At 51.9% G+C, this 13,719-nt stretch overlaps 1 protein-coding gene across 2 annotated transcripts in view; it reads left to right on the top strand.

Moving 5' to 3' along the window:
• Lrp5 (LDL receptor related protein 5) overlaps nt 1-13,719 on the top strand; it is a 98,224-nt gene that overhangs the window by 62,397 nt on the left and 22,108 nt on the right. For both annotated transcript variants that reach the window (XM_021634330.2, XM_060383424.1), the window contains exons 10-14: nt 2,453-2,679; nt 3,386-3,570; nt 5,003-5,326; nt 7,649-7,848; nt 12,475-12,683. In XM_021634330.2, coding sequence (XP_021490005.1) covers nt 2,453-2,679; nt 3,386-3,570; nt 5,003-5,326; nt 7,649-7,848; nt 12,475-12,683 — 1,145 coding nt within the window. The remainder of the gene's footprint in view (nt 1-2,452; nt 2,680-3,385; nt 3,571-5,002; nt 5,327-7,648; nt 7,849-12,474; nt 12,684-13,719) is intronic.

Here is a 13,719-nt window from a genome sequence, read left to right as displayed (position 1 = left end):
GAGATCCAGTGCCCTCCTCTGGCCTTAGTGGGTACTGCATGCACAGATATACATTCAGACAAAACACCCAAACATAAAATAAAAATAAATCTAAAGCTATTTAATTTTTTTTTTTTTTCTGACACAAGGTTTCTCTGTATAACACTGGCTGTCCTGGAAATTGCTCTGTAAACCAGGCTGGCCTCAAACACAGAGATCTGCCTGCCTCTGCCTCCCGAGTGCTGGGATTACAGGCGTGTGCTACCACTGCCCAGCTCCATTTTTTAACCTTAAAAAATTATTCGAGTATTGAGACTACAAGACGGGGATATTTTAGTGGTCAACGGGCTTGCCATGCAAACAGCAAATGTAAGAACCTGGGTTGGGATCTTCTGGTGGGCAAGGCAGCCTGCTTGTAACCCCAGCCTCTGAAGGCAGCGGCGGGGGACCCCTCTTGCAGGCTGGCTAGCTAGGCTAGTTGAACGTGCCAGTTCTGGGTTTAGTTAAGAGACCCTGTATCAATGAGTAAGGTGGGAGAATGATAGAAGACCCAGCGTCAGCCTTGGGCCTCCCTTTATATGATGTACACATGAAACACACACACACACACACACAGACACACACATCCACGGATTACAGTTTTGGATATCACTCAGTGCAGGCTGGTGAACTATTAGTGCACCTATGTATGTTCATTTCTTTGTTTGTGCGGTTTGGGACAGGATCTCTTTGTGATAGTCTGTCTGGCCTAGAACTTGCTACGTAGATCAGCCAGCCTTGAACTCGCAGGTATCCGCCTGCCTCTGCCTCCTGAGTGCTGACACTGAAGATGCAGTGCGCGTAATTTAATAAGCAGATACGAACGATTCTCTCGGTAGACCTAGGAGACATGCCCAGAGTTTTTGCAGAGCGCTCTGGGGAAAGCTTGGCGAGACCTGACGCTGACCCATACTCTGCCGCAGCCCTCTGTTCGCAGACCCAGGGCAGGTGTCCTCTCCTGGAAGGTGGGCAGGGGCCCGTCTCTTAAATGGGGGTCTGTGGAACTTGCCGAGCTTGTAAATGCTTCTCTTGGCATGTGGTGGTGCCCGTGTGTTCAGGAGTCGCCCGTGGTGGTTCTGTGCCCCCATGCACACCTCTCGTCTGTGAGGTGTGACAGACCTGCAGTACTGTCATTGCTGCTGCAATGCGTTAGGTAACTGGCACGCTGTGATCACCTTGCTTTTACAAAGTGAATCTTTTCTCTTTGCTGGGTACAGCGGTGCATGCCTGGGACCTGAGGCTAGAGAACTACTGTGAGTTCAAGAACAGGCTGGACAAAGGAGGATAGGGCCAGGGAGGAGGCGAGAAAGAAGATCGCCTTTATCTGAGGCTGCTGTTTATTTCTTGTGGTCGTTTACTTATTTTTTAATGCTTATTTTTATGTATGTGGGTCAGTGCTGTGTACACTGATATCTGTGGAGTCCAGAAAAGGGTGTCAGATCCCCTGGACAGTTGTGAGATGCCTGCTGTGGAAACCCAATTTGGGTCCCCCGTAAGAGCAGCCGGCACTCGTGACCATTGAGCCCTCTCTTCAGTCTTTTCCTAATTCCTATTTATTTTATTTGGGGGACAGGGCTTACCTATGTAACCCTGACTGTCCTAGAACTCGCTCTGTTTACCAGGCCTCGAACTCAGAAATCTGCCGGTCTCTGCCTCCCTAGTGCTGGGATTAAACGTGTGTACCACCACATTCAGCAGTTTTGTTTTTTTTTAAAGATGTATGTATTTTGTGAGTATGAGTGTTTTGCCTGTTTGTATGTGTGCTCTACATGTATGCAGTGTGCCCTCAGAGGTCAAAAGAGGGTGTTGGATTCCCTGAACTAGACTTACAGATGGTTGAAGGTCATCAAGTGGGTGTTGGGAACTGAACCTTGGTCTTCCACAAGAGCAACAAGTGAGCCCAACCACTGAGCCTACTCTCCAGCCCCGCCCCCTTCCCTAATTGTTAGCAGTTCCGAAAGCAGTTTGGAAAGTTCTTTGCCACACAAGCGTGGGCGCACACACACACATTCATGCACACATGCATACAACCACATGAAATTTTGTTTTACTTATGTATGTATATGTCTGTGTGATTACAAGAGCACATGTGTGTCCAGTGTCCACAGAGGCCGGAAGAGGCTGTGCTATCCCTCTGAGGTAGTGACAAGTGTTTGTGAGCTGTCTGATGTGGGTACCAGCATCCGAACTGTGGTCTTCAGGACTGAGCAGCAAGTGCTCTGACCTGCTGAACCATCTCTCCAGTTCCAGGCCTTTGTATTTTTATTCGTTCCCAGATTCAAGTATGATTCCCGGGTGGGAGCATTGCAAGTGTTTTTAAGACTCCTGGCATCTTCCTGCGTTTCAGTCATCTGTTTGGAGACTCTGTCTCCTGGCTTGATGTCTGTGAAAGATGCTGGACCCCGTATAACCCTTCCATTCCTCCCCCTCCCAGACCATCAGCCGAGCCTTCATGAACGGGAGCTCAGTGGAGCATGTGATTGAGTTTGGCCTCGACTACCCCGAAGGAATGGCTGTGGACTGGATGGGCAAGAACCTCTATTGGGCTGACACCGGGACCAACAGGATCGAGGTGGCCCGGCTGGATGGCCAGTTCCGGCAGGTGCTTGTGTGGAGAGACCTTGACAACCCCAGGTCTCTGGCTCTGGATCCTACTAAAGGGTAAGGGCTACTTCTGTCTGTCACATGATCGGGCCCTCCCATCTGCTCACAGAGGCCCCCCCATCTGCTCACAGGGCCCTCTGCATTGAAGAGACTGGCCCCACCTAGCACTTTGTGCTGATGGTTTTGCTACTTGACATTAACCTTGAAGGTGCAAGAGCTGGCAGGACGCTAGGAGATGTCGTTCTCGGTCTTAGAGGGGAAACTGAGGCTAGCATTGAAGCTGCTGTCAGGCACTGAACTCTGGCTGCTTTCATATGGGCTGTATTAACTGTCACCTGGGCCAGTATCTTGGACTCTGATTTCACACATACATGGAAACAAGCTAAGAGGGACTTAGGGAGATGGTTCCACTGTAAAGTGCTTTTCATGCGTGAGGATCTGCGTTGGAGCGCCAGAACTACTGCAAAAAGGCCCACATCTCTCTGGATTCACAGGACACACTGACACTCGGCCGGCTTAGTTGAGATAAGTTGCCTGCTTGGGCAGTCTTGTCTGATAGCTTCCTCTGCCTGTCTTGTTTGGCAACATGTGGGTTCTTCCCCTGGGGAGAGCCAGCTCTGTGGCAGAAGCTCGTCTGGGATCTGGCTGCTCCTTCCTTCCTTGAGAGATGCCACTGACCAGCTTCCCCCAGGGTGCGAGGGCTGAGTTCAGGAGACGGTGGTTGCTCTCTGCCTCATACTCCATCCCTCCTTGTACCTTCCAGCTACATCTACTGGACTGAGTGGGGTGGCAAGCCAAGGATCGTGCGGGCCTTCATGGATGGGACCAACTGCATGACGCTGGTAGACAAGGTGGGCCGGGCCAATGACCTCACCATCGATTACGCCGACCAGCGACTGTACTGGACTGACCTGGACACCAACATGATTGAGTCATCCAACATGCTGGGTGAGGACTGTGACCTCAGGGTTGAGGCGTGCAGACCAAGTGGCATCCCTCTCCTCACACACGCTGGCCTGCTGTGGCCAGCGAGCCACTTGGAATCGCAAAGGCATGGCCATAACCATAGCCCTGTACCCTCACCTGAGCAGTATCTCCTCTCTAACAGTGTTGCTGTACTGTTGAGGAAGGCTTTCTGTGGGCTCCAGATTCCAGCCAAACCCTGACCCACGCATGGCATTTTACCCTCTACTACATGGCAGTGCTTTTCATTGGTGGAGAAACCAAGGCTAGGCATGTCATAGGGTTTGCTTGAGATTATGCAGCAAAGGTACTTTAGAGGTCCCCAGGGCCAGGTTCAGCCTCCACCAGCCAGTAGCACAAACTCCTCCACTGCAGCCACACCCCTTTCTACTATCCGTATTTAAAAATGTAAATTTTTATCTGTATTTAAAAATGTAAAGTTCATTCATTTAAAAATATTCTTTAAAAAAATTTTTTTTTTATTTATTACAATTTATTCACTTTGTATCCTAGCTGTAGCCTCCTCCCTCCTCCCCTTTCAATCCTACCTATCCTCCATCATCATCTCCTCACTTGTACCTCTCCAAGTCCACTGATAGGGGAGGTCCTCCTCTATCTGACCCTAGCCTATCAGGTCTCTTCAGGACTGTCTGCATTGTCTTCCTCTGTGGGCTGGTAAAGCTGCCTCCCCTCCTGCTCAGGGGGAGGTGATCACAGAGCCAGCCACTGAGTTCATGTCAGAGACAGCCCCTGTTCCCCTTACTAGGGAGCCCATTTGGAGACTGAGCTGCTGTGGGCTACATCTGTGCAGGGGTTCTAGGTTGTCTCCATGAATGGTGCTTGGTTGGCATATTCACTTTTAAAACCTGGATATTTTTTTACATGTTTTTGCTTTTTAGAAATAATTTTTTGGTTCAGGATAGCCAGGGATACACAGTACACAGAGAAACCCTGTCTTGAAAAACCAAAGAAGAAAAAGAAAGAAAAAAAGAAGTAGATTTTGGCTGGGATGTGGCTCAGTTGGTAGAATGCCGACTTGTGCCTGGGATCCCAGCAACTGGGAGGCTGAGGCAGGAGGATCATCATGGGTTTGAGGCCAGCCTAGGCTGTGAGTTTTCTAGGCCTGCTTAGGCTGCAGGATGCAAACACCATCAGAATAAACAAAGAAACAAAGGTACCTCTGCTGAAGGCCCTCCTGTGAGTGTCCTCTGGCTGATGTTGTATAGGTTTCTCCCTGAGGACACCGGGTGGGCTTGCCACAGAGATGGGCAACCAGCCAGCTTCGTAAAGCCGCTCAGGTTTCCCTGTCTGGCTGAGATTCCTGGACATGAAAATTGGCTCCAGTCTCCCAGAGGGCCCCCTCGGCTCATTGGCCTGACAGCTCTCTTGCTGACCTGCGTGCTGTGTCTCCACACAGGTCAGGACCGAATGGTGATAGCGGATGATCTGCCCTACCCCTTTGGCCTGACTCAGTACAGCGATTACATCTACTGGACTGACTGGAACCTGCACAGTATCGAACGGGCGGACAAGACCAGCGGGCAGAACCGCACCCTCATCCAGGGCCACCTGGACTTCGTCATGGACATCCTGGTGTTCCACTCCTCCCGTCAGGACGGCCTCAACGACTGCGTGCACGGCAATGGCCAGTGTGGGCAGCTGTGCCTCGCCATCCCGGGAGGCCACCGCTGCGGCTGTGCTTCTCACTACACGCTGGACCCCAGCAGCCGCAACTGCAGCCGTAAGTGCCTCGATCCCCACTGCATGCGCCAGGCCTTACCCCTTAGCCGCCACCGTGGGCTGTGGCGGAAGAGAGCCTCTTGAGTCGAGGTGTCCTGTCTACACTGGTGGTTAGGCAGGTCATGCGCCGCACTGGCTTCGTGGTATTGCCTGGTGACCAGACTGGGTGAGGGCAAACCCCTCAGCTGGCTGGTTCTGTAGGAGGATCTTTGAATGCAGAAATCACTTGGGAAATGGGGAAGGGGGACATCTCGGCACATTGCCAGCCCTGTCCTGGGTGCTTCCGATGGTGGCGCGCCTTTCCCGGTCATTGGACCCGAGGCCACACAGCTGAGGTGGTTGGAGCCTTCGGCATGGCTCCCAGGTCCATGTTCTGGACCTCCTGATGGTGGCCTGTACAACCCCATGCTGGCTGTCCCACGTCCATGATAGGGAAAGTGAAGGTCAGGAGGCCAGAGGGTGACTTCCTCATAGCCCTCTGTGAGTACAGCTGTGTCCTGCCAGCAGGCTCTTTTGTGATGTGATATTGTCAGAGTTGGGCCTCCACACAGAACTGGGTCCTTTGTCCCCTGGGGGCTCATGTGACACCCCCCCCCATAGTATGGCCGTTTTGCCTTCCTTCTTGAACTGGTGAGGACCCTGAGGTTTGAAAGGGTGGGAAATGTCCCTGACCCTGAGCTGGTCTGCAGTGGGCCAGGGCCACAGTTGCCTCCCCAAGCTGTGTTTTTTCATTCTTATTTATTGGTTTATTTATTTTATTCTTATTTATTTATTTCATTCTTGTTTGTTTATTTATTCATTTATTTTTGGTTTATGTACCGTATTTATTTATTTTGGGCTTATGTTGTCATATTTATTTATTTATTTATTTTTGGTTTATGTTACCATTATCTTACGTATTATCTTATGTACGATAGGATATTACCTGTATGTCTGTGCACCTGTGTGTGTGGTGCCCATGGAGGCCAGAAGACGGCCTTGAATGCTGTGGAGCTGGAGTTACAGACACTGAGAGACACTGCAGAGGTGCTGGGAGTAGATCCCAGGCCCTCTGGAAGAGCAGCCCATGCTCCTAGCTGCTGAGCCTTCTCTCCACTATTTTTTTTTAATTTTTTATTTTTTTGAGAAAGAGTCTCACTATGTAGCTGGCCTGGAACTTGCTATGTAGCCAAGACTGCCCTCGAGCTCAGGGACATCCACCTTCCCAAGTGCTGTGTCCGCCACGCACAGGCTGGGGCTGTGTTCTTACAGGGACAGGGAGAGGTGCGGAAGCAAGAGTGTGTCCTTTTTAGGGACAGTGGCTTGGATTTCAAATCACCCACTGTAACCCCCTATTCCTGCGGGGTTCCACACATCTGAGTGCCATAGTTGCTGAATCTGGGCAGCTGGCCTTGGCCCTCGGGACCTCTGCTCCCTGCTGGGAAGGAGAAAGTCTACTTTCTAATCTTTCCAAAAGCAGTCCTCACCCACCCCCCACTTTCCGATCACGGTGGGGCACCTGCATTTACGTTCACCTTCCCCCTCCCCCCACAACCCCCCTCCCCAACAAACCCACACGTGCAGGCAATTTAAAAACTAGTAAAAACAAATCTTAAAATACTCTCCAGGCCTGGGGTTGTAGCTCACCTGGTAGAGTGCTGACCTGGCATGCGCAAAGCCCCGGGGTCACTCCTAGCATGGCATAAACTGGGTGTGGTGATGTGGACCTGCAGTCCCAGTACTTTAGAGGTAGAGGCAGGAGAATGAGGCGCTCAAAACCATCCTTCTCTGCCACTCTAAGCCACATGAGACCCTATCGAGTATTCAGATGATTGGTGTGATAGCAGAAATAGCTAGGACAGAGAGTAAGGTGGCCATCACCCGTGCCTGCTGGCAGCTCTGTGTCCGCTCTTCTCTAAGGGGTCCAGTGGGAACAAGTTCTGCTCTGTAGCCCCACTGGCTGCTGTACCCGACCCTACCCTCTCAGCTCCCACTCACTGATGCTCTCTGCTCCGTCTGTCCCTTCAGCACCCTCAGCTTGCTGATGCTCTCTGCTCCGTCTGCCCCTTCAGCACCCTCAGCTTGCTGATGCTCTCCGCTAGGTCTGTTTGTCCAGCTCCTCAGCTTGTGCTTGCTGACCCTTGAAGTTCGTACTGTCTGCATTGCTGGCATTTGGTGCTTGGCCCGTCTGTCCAGAGGCCTTAGCATGCTGTGCCTGCCATTCAGTCTGTTTGTCTAGCCCCTCAGTTTGCACCCGCCGATGCCCTATGCTCAGTCTGTCAGTCCCGCTCCAGCGCCCTCAGCTTGCTGATGCCTGGCGCTCGGTCTGTTTGTCCCACTCCAGCGCCCTCCACCTTCTTGCTGTTCAGCCAGAAATTCGCCATCAGCCGGATGATCCCCGATGACCAGCTCAGCCCGGACCTTGTCCTGCCCCTACACGGGCTGAGGAACGTCAAAGCCATCAACTACGACCCGCTGGACAAGTTCATCTACTGGGTGGATGGGCGTCAGAACATCAAGAGGGCCAAGGACGACGGAACCCAGGCAGGTGCTCCCGAGGGCAGGGTGTGGGGGACGCTCTGCCCAGAGCCTGCCCTGCTGGCTCCCAGGCTGCTCCCGTTTTTCTGGGCAGGGCTTGTGACAAACAAGGATTTGGACTCCGGTTATGTAACTGTAGTTGTGATCCTGGGCATGTGAGGCCCTGGACTGTGATTAAGAGAAACTGGATTTCCCGGTTGTTGATAGGGGGAGGGGGTTGGGCAGTGCTAGCTCAAGCTCTAGGGATCTTTTGTCCAAGGTGGTTTTCTGTTGCTCAGGGCTCACACTACATGCCTCCGCTATTTTATAGGATTTATGCAGGCGGCCTTTGTGTCTGTGTGCATGCGTGTGTGGGAGTGAGACAGCAACATGAGTGAGACAATTCTCAGGAGCCATCTGCAGGGTCTCTCACTGGGACCTGGGGCTCACTAACTAGGCTGGCAGGCTGGCTGGCAAGCTCCAGGGATCTCCCTGTCTCCACCTCTCAAGGGCTGAGAGTACACATGTATGCCACTGTGCCCAGCTTTCCCAGGTGGGACCTGGTCCTCATGCTTGCGAGGAAAGTGCTTTTCCAGCCAAGTCTTGTGCAGTTAATTCTGTAATGTAGTAAATCCTGAAAGTCAGGAGACCGTGCAGAACTATGGAACAGAAGCAGTTGGGCTCGTGGGACAAAGAGGGGGAGGCCTGGTACTCAGAAACCCTGGTAGTGTGTCTGGAGGAGGGGCTCGGTGATTAAGAGCACTGGCTGCTCTTCTGGAAGGTTTGATTCTGGTTCATGGTGACTTGATTTACTTTGTGGTGGTTCACAACTACCACGTCCTTGGAAACGAATACCCTCTTCTGCCTCCTTGGGCATGCACACGGTACAAAACACCTATACACATAAAAATAAGTAGTAGTAGTAATAATAATAACCCCACAGCAACACACGGAAAGCAGGATGGGGTTGTGGGATGTGTTGACGAGCCCCTTTGCCTGGCCAGTCACTCCTCCATCTCTGGGCGTGGAGCACCAGGGATTACAGTATGTGAACGTTACGAAATGGTGGCGGGAGCATCATGGGAAGCAGGGCATGAAGCTCTGGCTGCAGGTGTGGCTGGATGTGGCTCATAGCGTGTGAATGGAGGTGTGTGTGTCATCCAGTCTTTCTGGAGCCACATGCCAGGACAAGCGTCCACATTCAGTTTTTTTTTTTTTTTCCATTTTTTGTGTGTGTGTATGTGGATGCTTGTTGTTGATGTTGGGAATCGTCTCCTATCTTACTTACTAAGGCAGGGTCTCTTAAACCAATAGTCTTGCTGGTCCACTTGATCTGGGGAGCCCTGCCTCTGCCGTTTAGGGCTGTCATGCCCACCTTGCCCTTGTGTGAGTTTCTGAGGCTCTTCCCTCCAGTCCTCGTGCTGGTGTTGCCTCCTCCACTTTGGTTTTGTTTTCTGAGGCATGTTTTTCTGTATCCCAGGCTGGCCTCCAACTCAGTATGTGGCATTGGCTGGCTCCTCATCCTCCCGAGTCCTGTCTCCCAGGTACAGGGACTCCTGTAGTTGTGCACCACCACACCTGGCTTCTTCATTCTTTTTATGTTTCCCACAGCTGGATTTGTGTATTATCAAATGCCAAACCTGAATTTTATTTGTAATTTTATTACATTTATTGATCTACTTCATTGTAAGTGTATGTGTGTGAGCAAATCTCATGGTTCAAGTGTGGAGGTCAGAGGAATTTATGGAGTCAGTTCCTTCCTTTGACATGGATCCTAGGAATCAAACTCCACTGCCAGGCTTAGAAGCAATAATCTTTACCCACTGAGCCATTTTGCCAGTCTAGTGTTTTCTCTCTCTATCCCTCTCCCCTACCTTCCTCCCTATCTCTGTCTGTCTCTCTCTGCCTACCTTCCCCCAAACAGCTCTCTGTAGCCCTGGATGTACACCAGACTGGCCTGGAACTCGCAGAGATCCCCGTGCTTCTACCTCTCAAGTGCTGGGATGTAAGGCCTGTACCAACATATCCAGTAAGCCTAGTTTCCAAATCTAACAGAGCTGACATGACCAGTCCAGGAAGGGTACACACACTGGAGTAACCAAGCCTGCCTCAGGAGGCCTTTCCCAAGATCCCTTTCACAAAAGCTGCAGACACCAGTGGCCCCTTTCCCAATGGAGCGTGACACCTTGATGCTTCGTGACAGCTAAGTGGAGGACAACTTAGTCCTAGGGGCTGGTTTATAGATCCTCTCTAGAAATCTTGTCTAGATTAAAATTTTTTAAATTAGTAATTAATTAATTGATGTGTGTGTGTCTGTGACTGGAGACTGATGATCCCTTTGAGCTAGATATCTACTTTAGTTACTTTTCTGTTGCTGTGGCAAAACACCCTGACGGAAATAACTACAGGATGAGCTGGGTGTGGTGCTGCACACCTGTAGCCCCAGCACCCAGGAGGCAGAGGCGGGCAGGTTCTCTGTGTGTCTGAGGCTGGCCTGGTCGACACAGGGAGTCCAGCAGGGCAGCCGGGTTGTCACTTCTAAACACAGCCTGTGAGAGCTCGAGCCAAAGGAGCACAAGCAGGAGCTCCAGGCGGCTGGTCACATTGCAGCCACAGCCTGGAAGCACTGAGCAGCAGCAGAGAGCCATGGGCACTGCACTTTTTAATAATTTATTTAATTTTAATTTATGTGCATCAGTGTGAAGGGGTCAGATCCCTTGGAACTGGAGTTACAGACAGTTGTGAGCTGCCATGTGGGTGCTGGGAATTGAACCCGGGTCCTTTGAAGAGCATATACAGTGCTGTTAACCACTGAGCCATCTCTCTAGCCCCAGCACTTTTTACTCTAATTTTTTTTTTAGAGTTATTTTTATTTTATGTGTATGAGTGTCCCGCCTTCATGAGGTGTGTCTGCACCTCACGTCCTGTTGCCTGAGGAGGCGGTGAGCCTCCATGTGGGTGCTGGGCATCAAACCCTGGTCCTTTGCAACAGGAACAAGTGCTCTTAACCACTGAGCCAACTCTCCAGCCCTGACGTGTGGGCACTGCATGTACACTGACTTCACAGCCTGCCTGGGCATCTTGTAAATGTGGGCCACAGTTTTCCAACCCAGGAGCAAGTGCCTTTACTGGCTGAGCTTTTCGTTTTGTTTGTCTGTCTGTTTGGGTTTTTTTGAGACAGGGTTTCTCTGTATAGCCCTGGCTGTCCTGGGACTCGCTTTGTAGACCAGGCTGGTCTCAAATGCATAGAGCTCCACCTGCCTCTGCCTCCTGGCCCTGGAATAAAGGCGTGCGCCACTATGTATTTCTTTATTGAGGAGGGGAGTTTGTGCCATGGCTGCATGGCAGCACAGTCACAGGGCAACCTGTGAAAGTCTGTTCTTTCCTTCTGCCATGTGGGTTCCAGAGAGCAGAGTCAGGTTTCCCAGAGACCCTCACTGTCTTCTCTTTATGCAGCCAGGATCCCAGGCAGGGAAGGGTGTCACCCCCTGTGGGCTTTTTCACCTAGATTAACCCAATCAAGATAATCTCCCACCAGTTTGCCAAGAGGCCAGGTCATCAGGTTGACAACTGAGGTGAACCATCACAAGGCCCGTGTGATAAAAGTCCTCGCTGGCCTGTCAGATTATCAAGGCATAGGTACAGGTCTGCCTCCTCTGTCCTCCTCGTCCTCTTCCTCCAGCCTGATAGTGGCTCTGGGATGTCATCACCCAGACAGTCACCTTGAGTGCTAACTGATGACTGTAGCTTCCCTGTAGGAAAGCCCTATGATACAAATCCTCTGAAAGCCCCTGTGACCTTCAGAACCCACTTGTCCCACTCCTCTTGCCTTTCGCAGACACCTTCCTGCAGACACCCACATCCTTCGCCTGACTCTCCCAACCCTGTTTCCTTGACAGGCCCAGGTGCCCTTCTCCTGCACCTCTGCCTACCCATCATTTGCTGCCTAATCTGGTCCTGCTTCACTGCCCCCCACCCCCACTAGCCCCAGCACCTGCCCTACACGCCTTTGCCTGGCTCTGTAGTCTGGGTCCTTTCTCCATAAAGAGTCTTAAGAGAATTATCTATCCCTTGATACCTGAATCTCCTGGTCACTGGGATAAAAGAACAAGATTTGATCATTGAGAGGCAAGAGCCTGAGTCCTAAACAGTGGGAAAGAAGGAAGCGAGGTTGGGCTTTGGGTCTCCTGTCTGGTTGACAGCCTGCCAGTGTCCTCTGGTGAATTCTCTCGTGGCCCTGGCATTGGGTGTCCCGTTGGGCCCCTTTCCGGGTTGTTCTGCATGTTCTTAAGTGGGCATCCCACCAAGATCTAAGTTGAGGGCTATCAGGATGGCTCAGTGGGCAAAGGTGCTTGAAATCATGCCTTGGATGACCGGAGTTCAAATCCTGGGACCCACATGGTGGAAGGAAAAGACTGACTGTCACAACTTGTCGTCTGAGATCCATACACGTGTGTTGTGAAATCTGCGTGCATGCACATATATGCACAAAACCAACCAAATAAGTAAATGTTTGTTTTGAAAGAGCCAAGTCTGGAAATAATGCCTCACATCTGTCTTGACTTTGAGACTGAACTTGGAACTTCCGCCTTCCCTTGGGGTACACGGCACACCAGCAGTATGATGCAAGCTTGGCCTGCTTCTCTCCCACAGCCCTTCATGCTGACCTCTCCCAGCCAAGGCCTCAGCCCAGACCGACAGCCACACGACCTCAGCATTGACATCTACAGCCGGACACTGTTCTGGACCTGTGAGGCCAGCAACACCATCAATGTCCACCGGCTGGATGGGGATGCCATGGGAGTAGTGCTTCGAGGGGAGCGTGACAAGCCGAGGGCCATTGCTGTCAATGCCGAGCGAGGGTAGGTGGCCCCAGGGCGGACAGGTGAGGGCTGCATCCTGCTCAGACCGTGTAGTCACTCGATGGCCCCCTGTGGACCTGTGGTGCTGGCCTCCTGGGGGCTAGGCAGTGTTCCTGGCCTTGTAGCCAGGATCCCCAGCTGCACAGGCCAAGGTGAAATCTGGGTGGGGGGTTGGGGACCCTGGGGATGTGAGCCCTGCTATATGGGCCTTGTCCTAAAATCTGTCCAACTCAATCTCTGGGGCTGCACAATTCTGCCCTGGACACAGCTCAAAGTGTGTCTTCCTTGGACTCTATCGGCACCCTTACCTGTTGGTCCTCAGAGTGCCTTGTTGGTGAGAGAGTGTTGGGGCAGATGCCCAAGAAGCTCAAGAACAATGCCAAGCTTCGAGCTTCGAGCTTCGAGCTTCGAGCTTCGAGCTTCGAGCTTCGAGCTTCGAGAGGGTCTGGCAAGAGCATGCCGCCTTTAAGTCCTGTGGGGCCGACATGTGAAGCAGGTGTTAGATTGGCAAGGTATTATCCATGGGGTTCCTGCCTCACACTTTACTGCCCCGGCGATGGTGGGCAGGTGAGGCAGCCCCAGAGTCGTGGTGTCCTTCCTTGTGATCATGAGGGGGATGGTGGGGTCAGTCTCTTAGCCCACGTTTCGCTACGTGGAGCCCTGGTTGCTGGAGGACAGCTGTTCAGGAGCTGAGTAAGCGTCCTCTGAGGAGACGGCATGGGGATGCCCCTTGGCAGTTAGGCAGGGGTGTAGACAAGGGCCCTGAAGCTACAGTATTTATCCACCTACTGCCTCAGAGCCCAGAGTTTCCACGGTCCCCATGTTGGCAGTGCCCCCTTCCTCTGATGCAGTGAGGCACAATCCCCCATCTGTGGTGGCTGCAGGCATTCCTCAGCATGTGGTCTTGTCACTCCAGGCTCCTTCTCTGATCATGTTGCCTTTCATGGCCTTCTCTATTTCTCTTCAGTAGCCTCTCACTGGATTTGAGGCCCACATACGGATTTCATCTCAATCCTCATATTTTCAAAGTGCCTTT

The sequence above is a fragment of the Meriones unguiculatus genome, chromosome 1 (assembly GCF_030254825.1).
Source record: "Meriones unguiculatus strain TT.TT164.6M chromosome 1, Bangor_MerUng_6.1, whole genome shotgun sequence".
Classification (NCBI taxonomy): Eukaryota; Metazoa; Chordata; class Mammalia; order Rodentia; family Muridae; genus Meriones; species Meriones unguiculatus.
The sequence above is the reverse complement of the archived record's forward strand: the minus strand, read 5'-3'. Positions and strand labels throughout refer to the sequence as shown.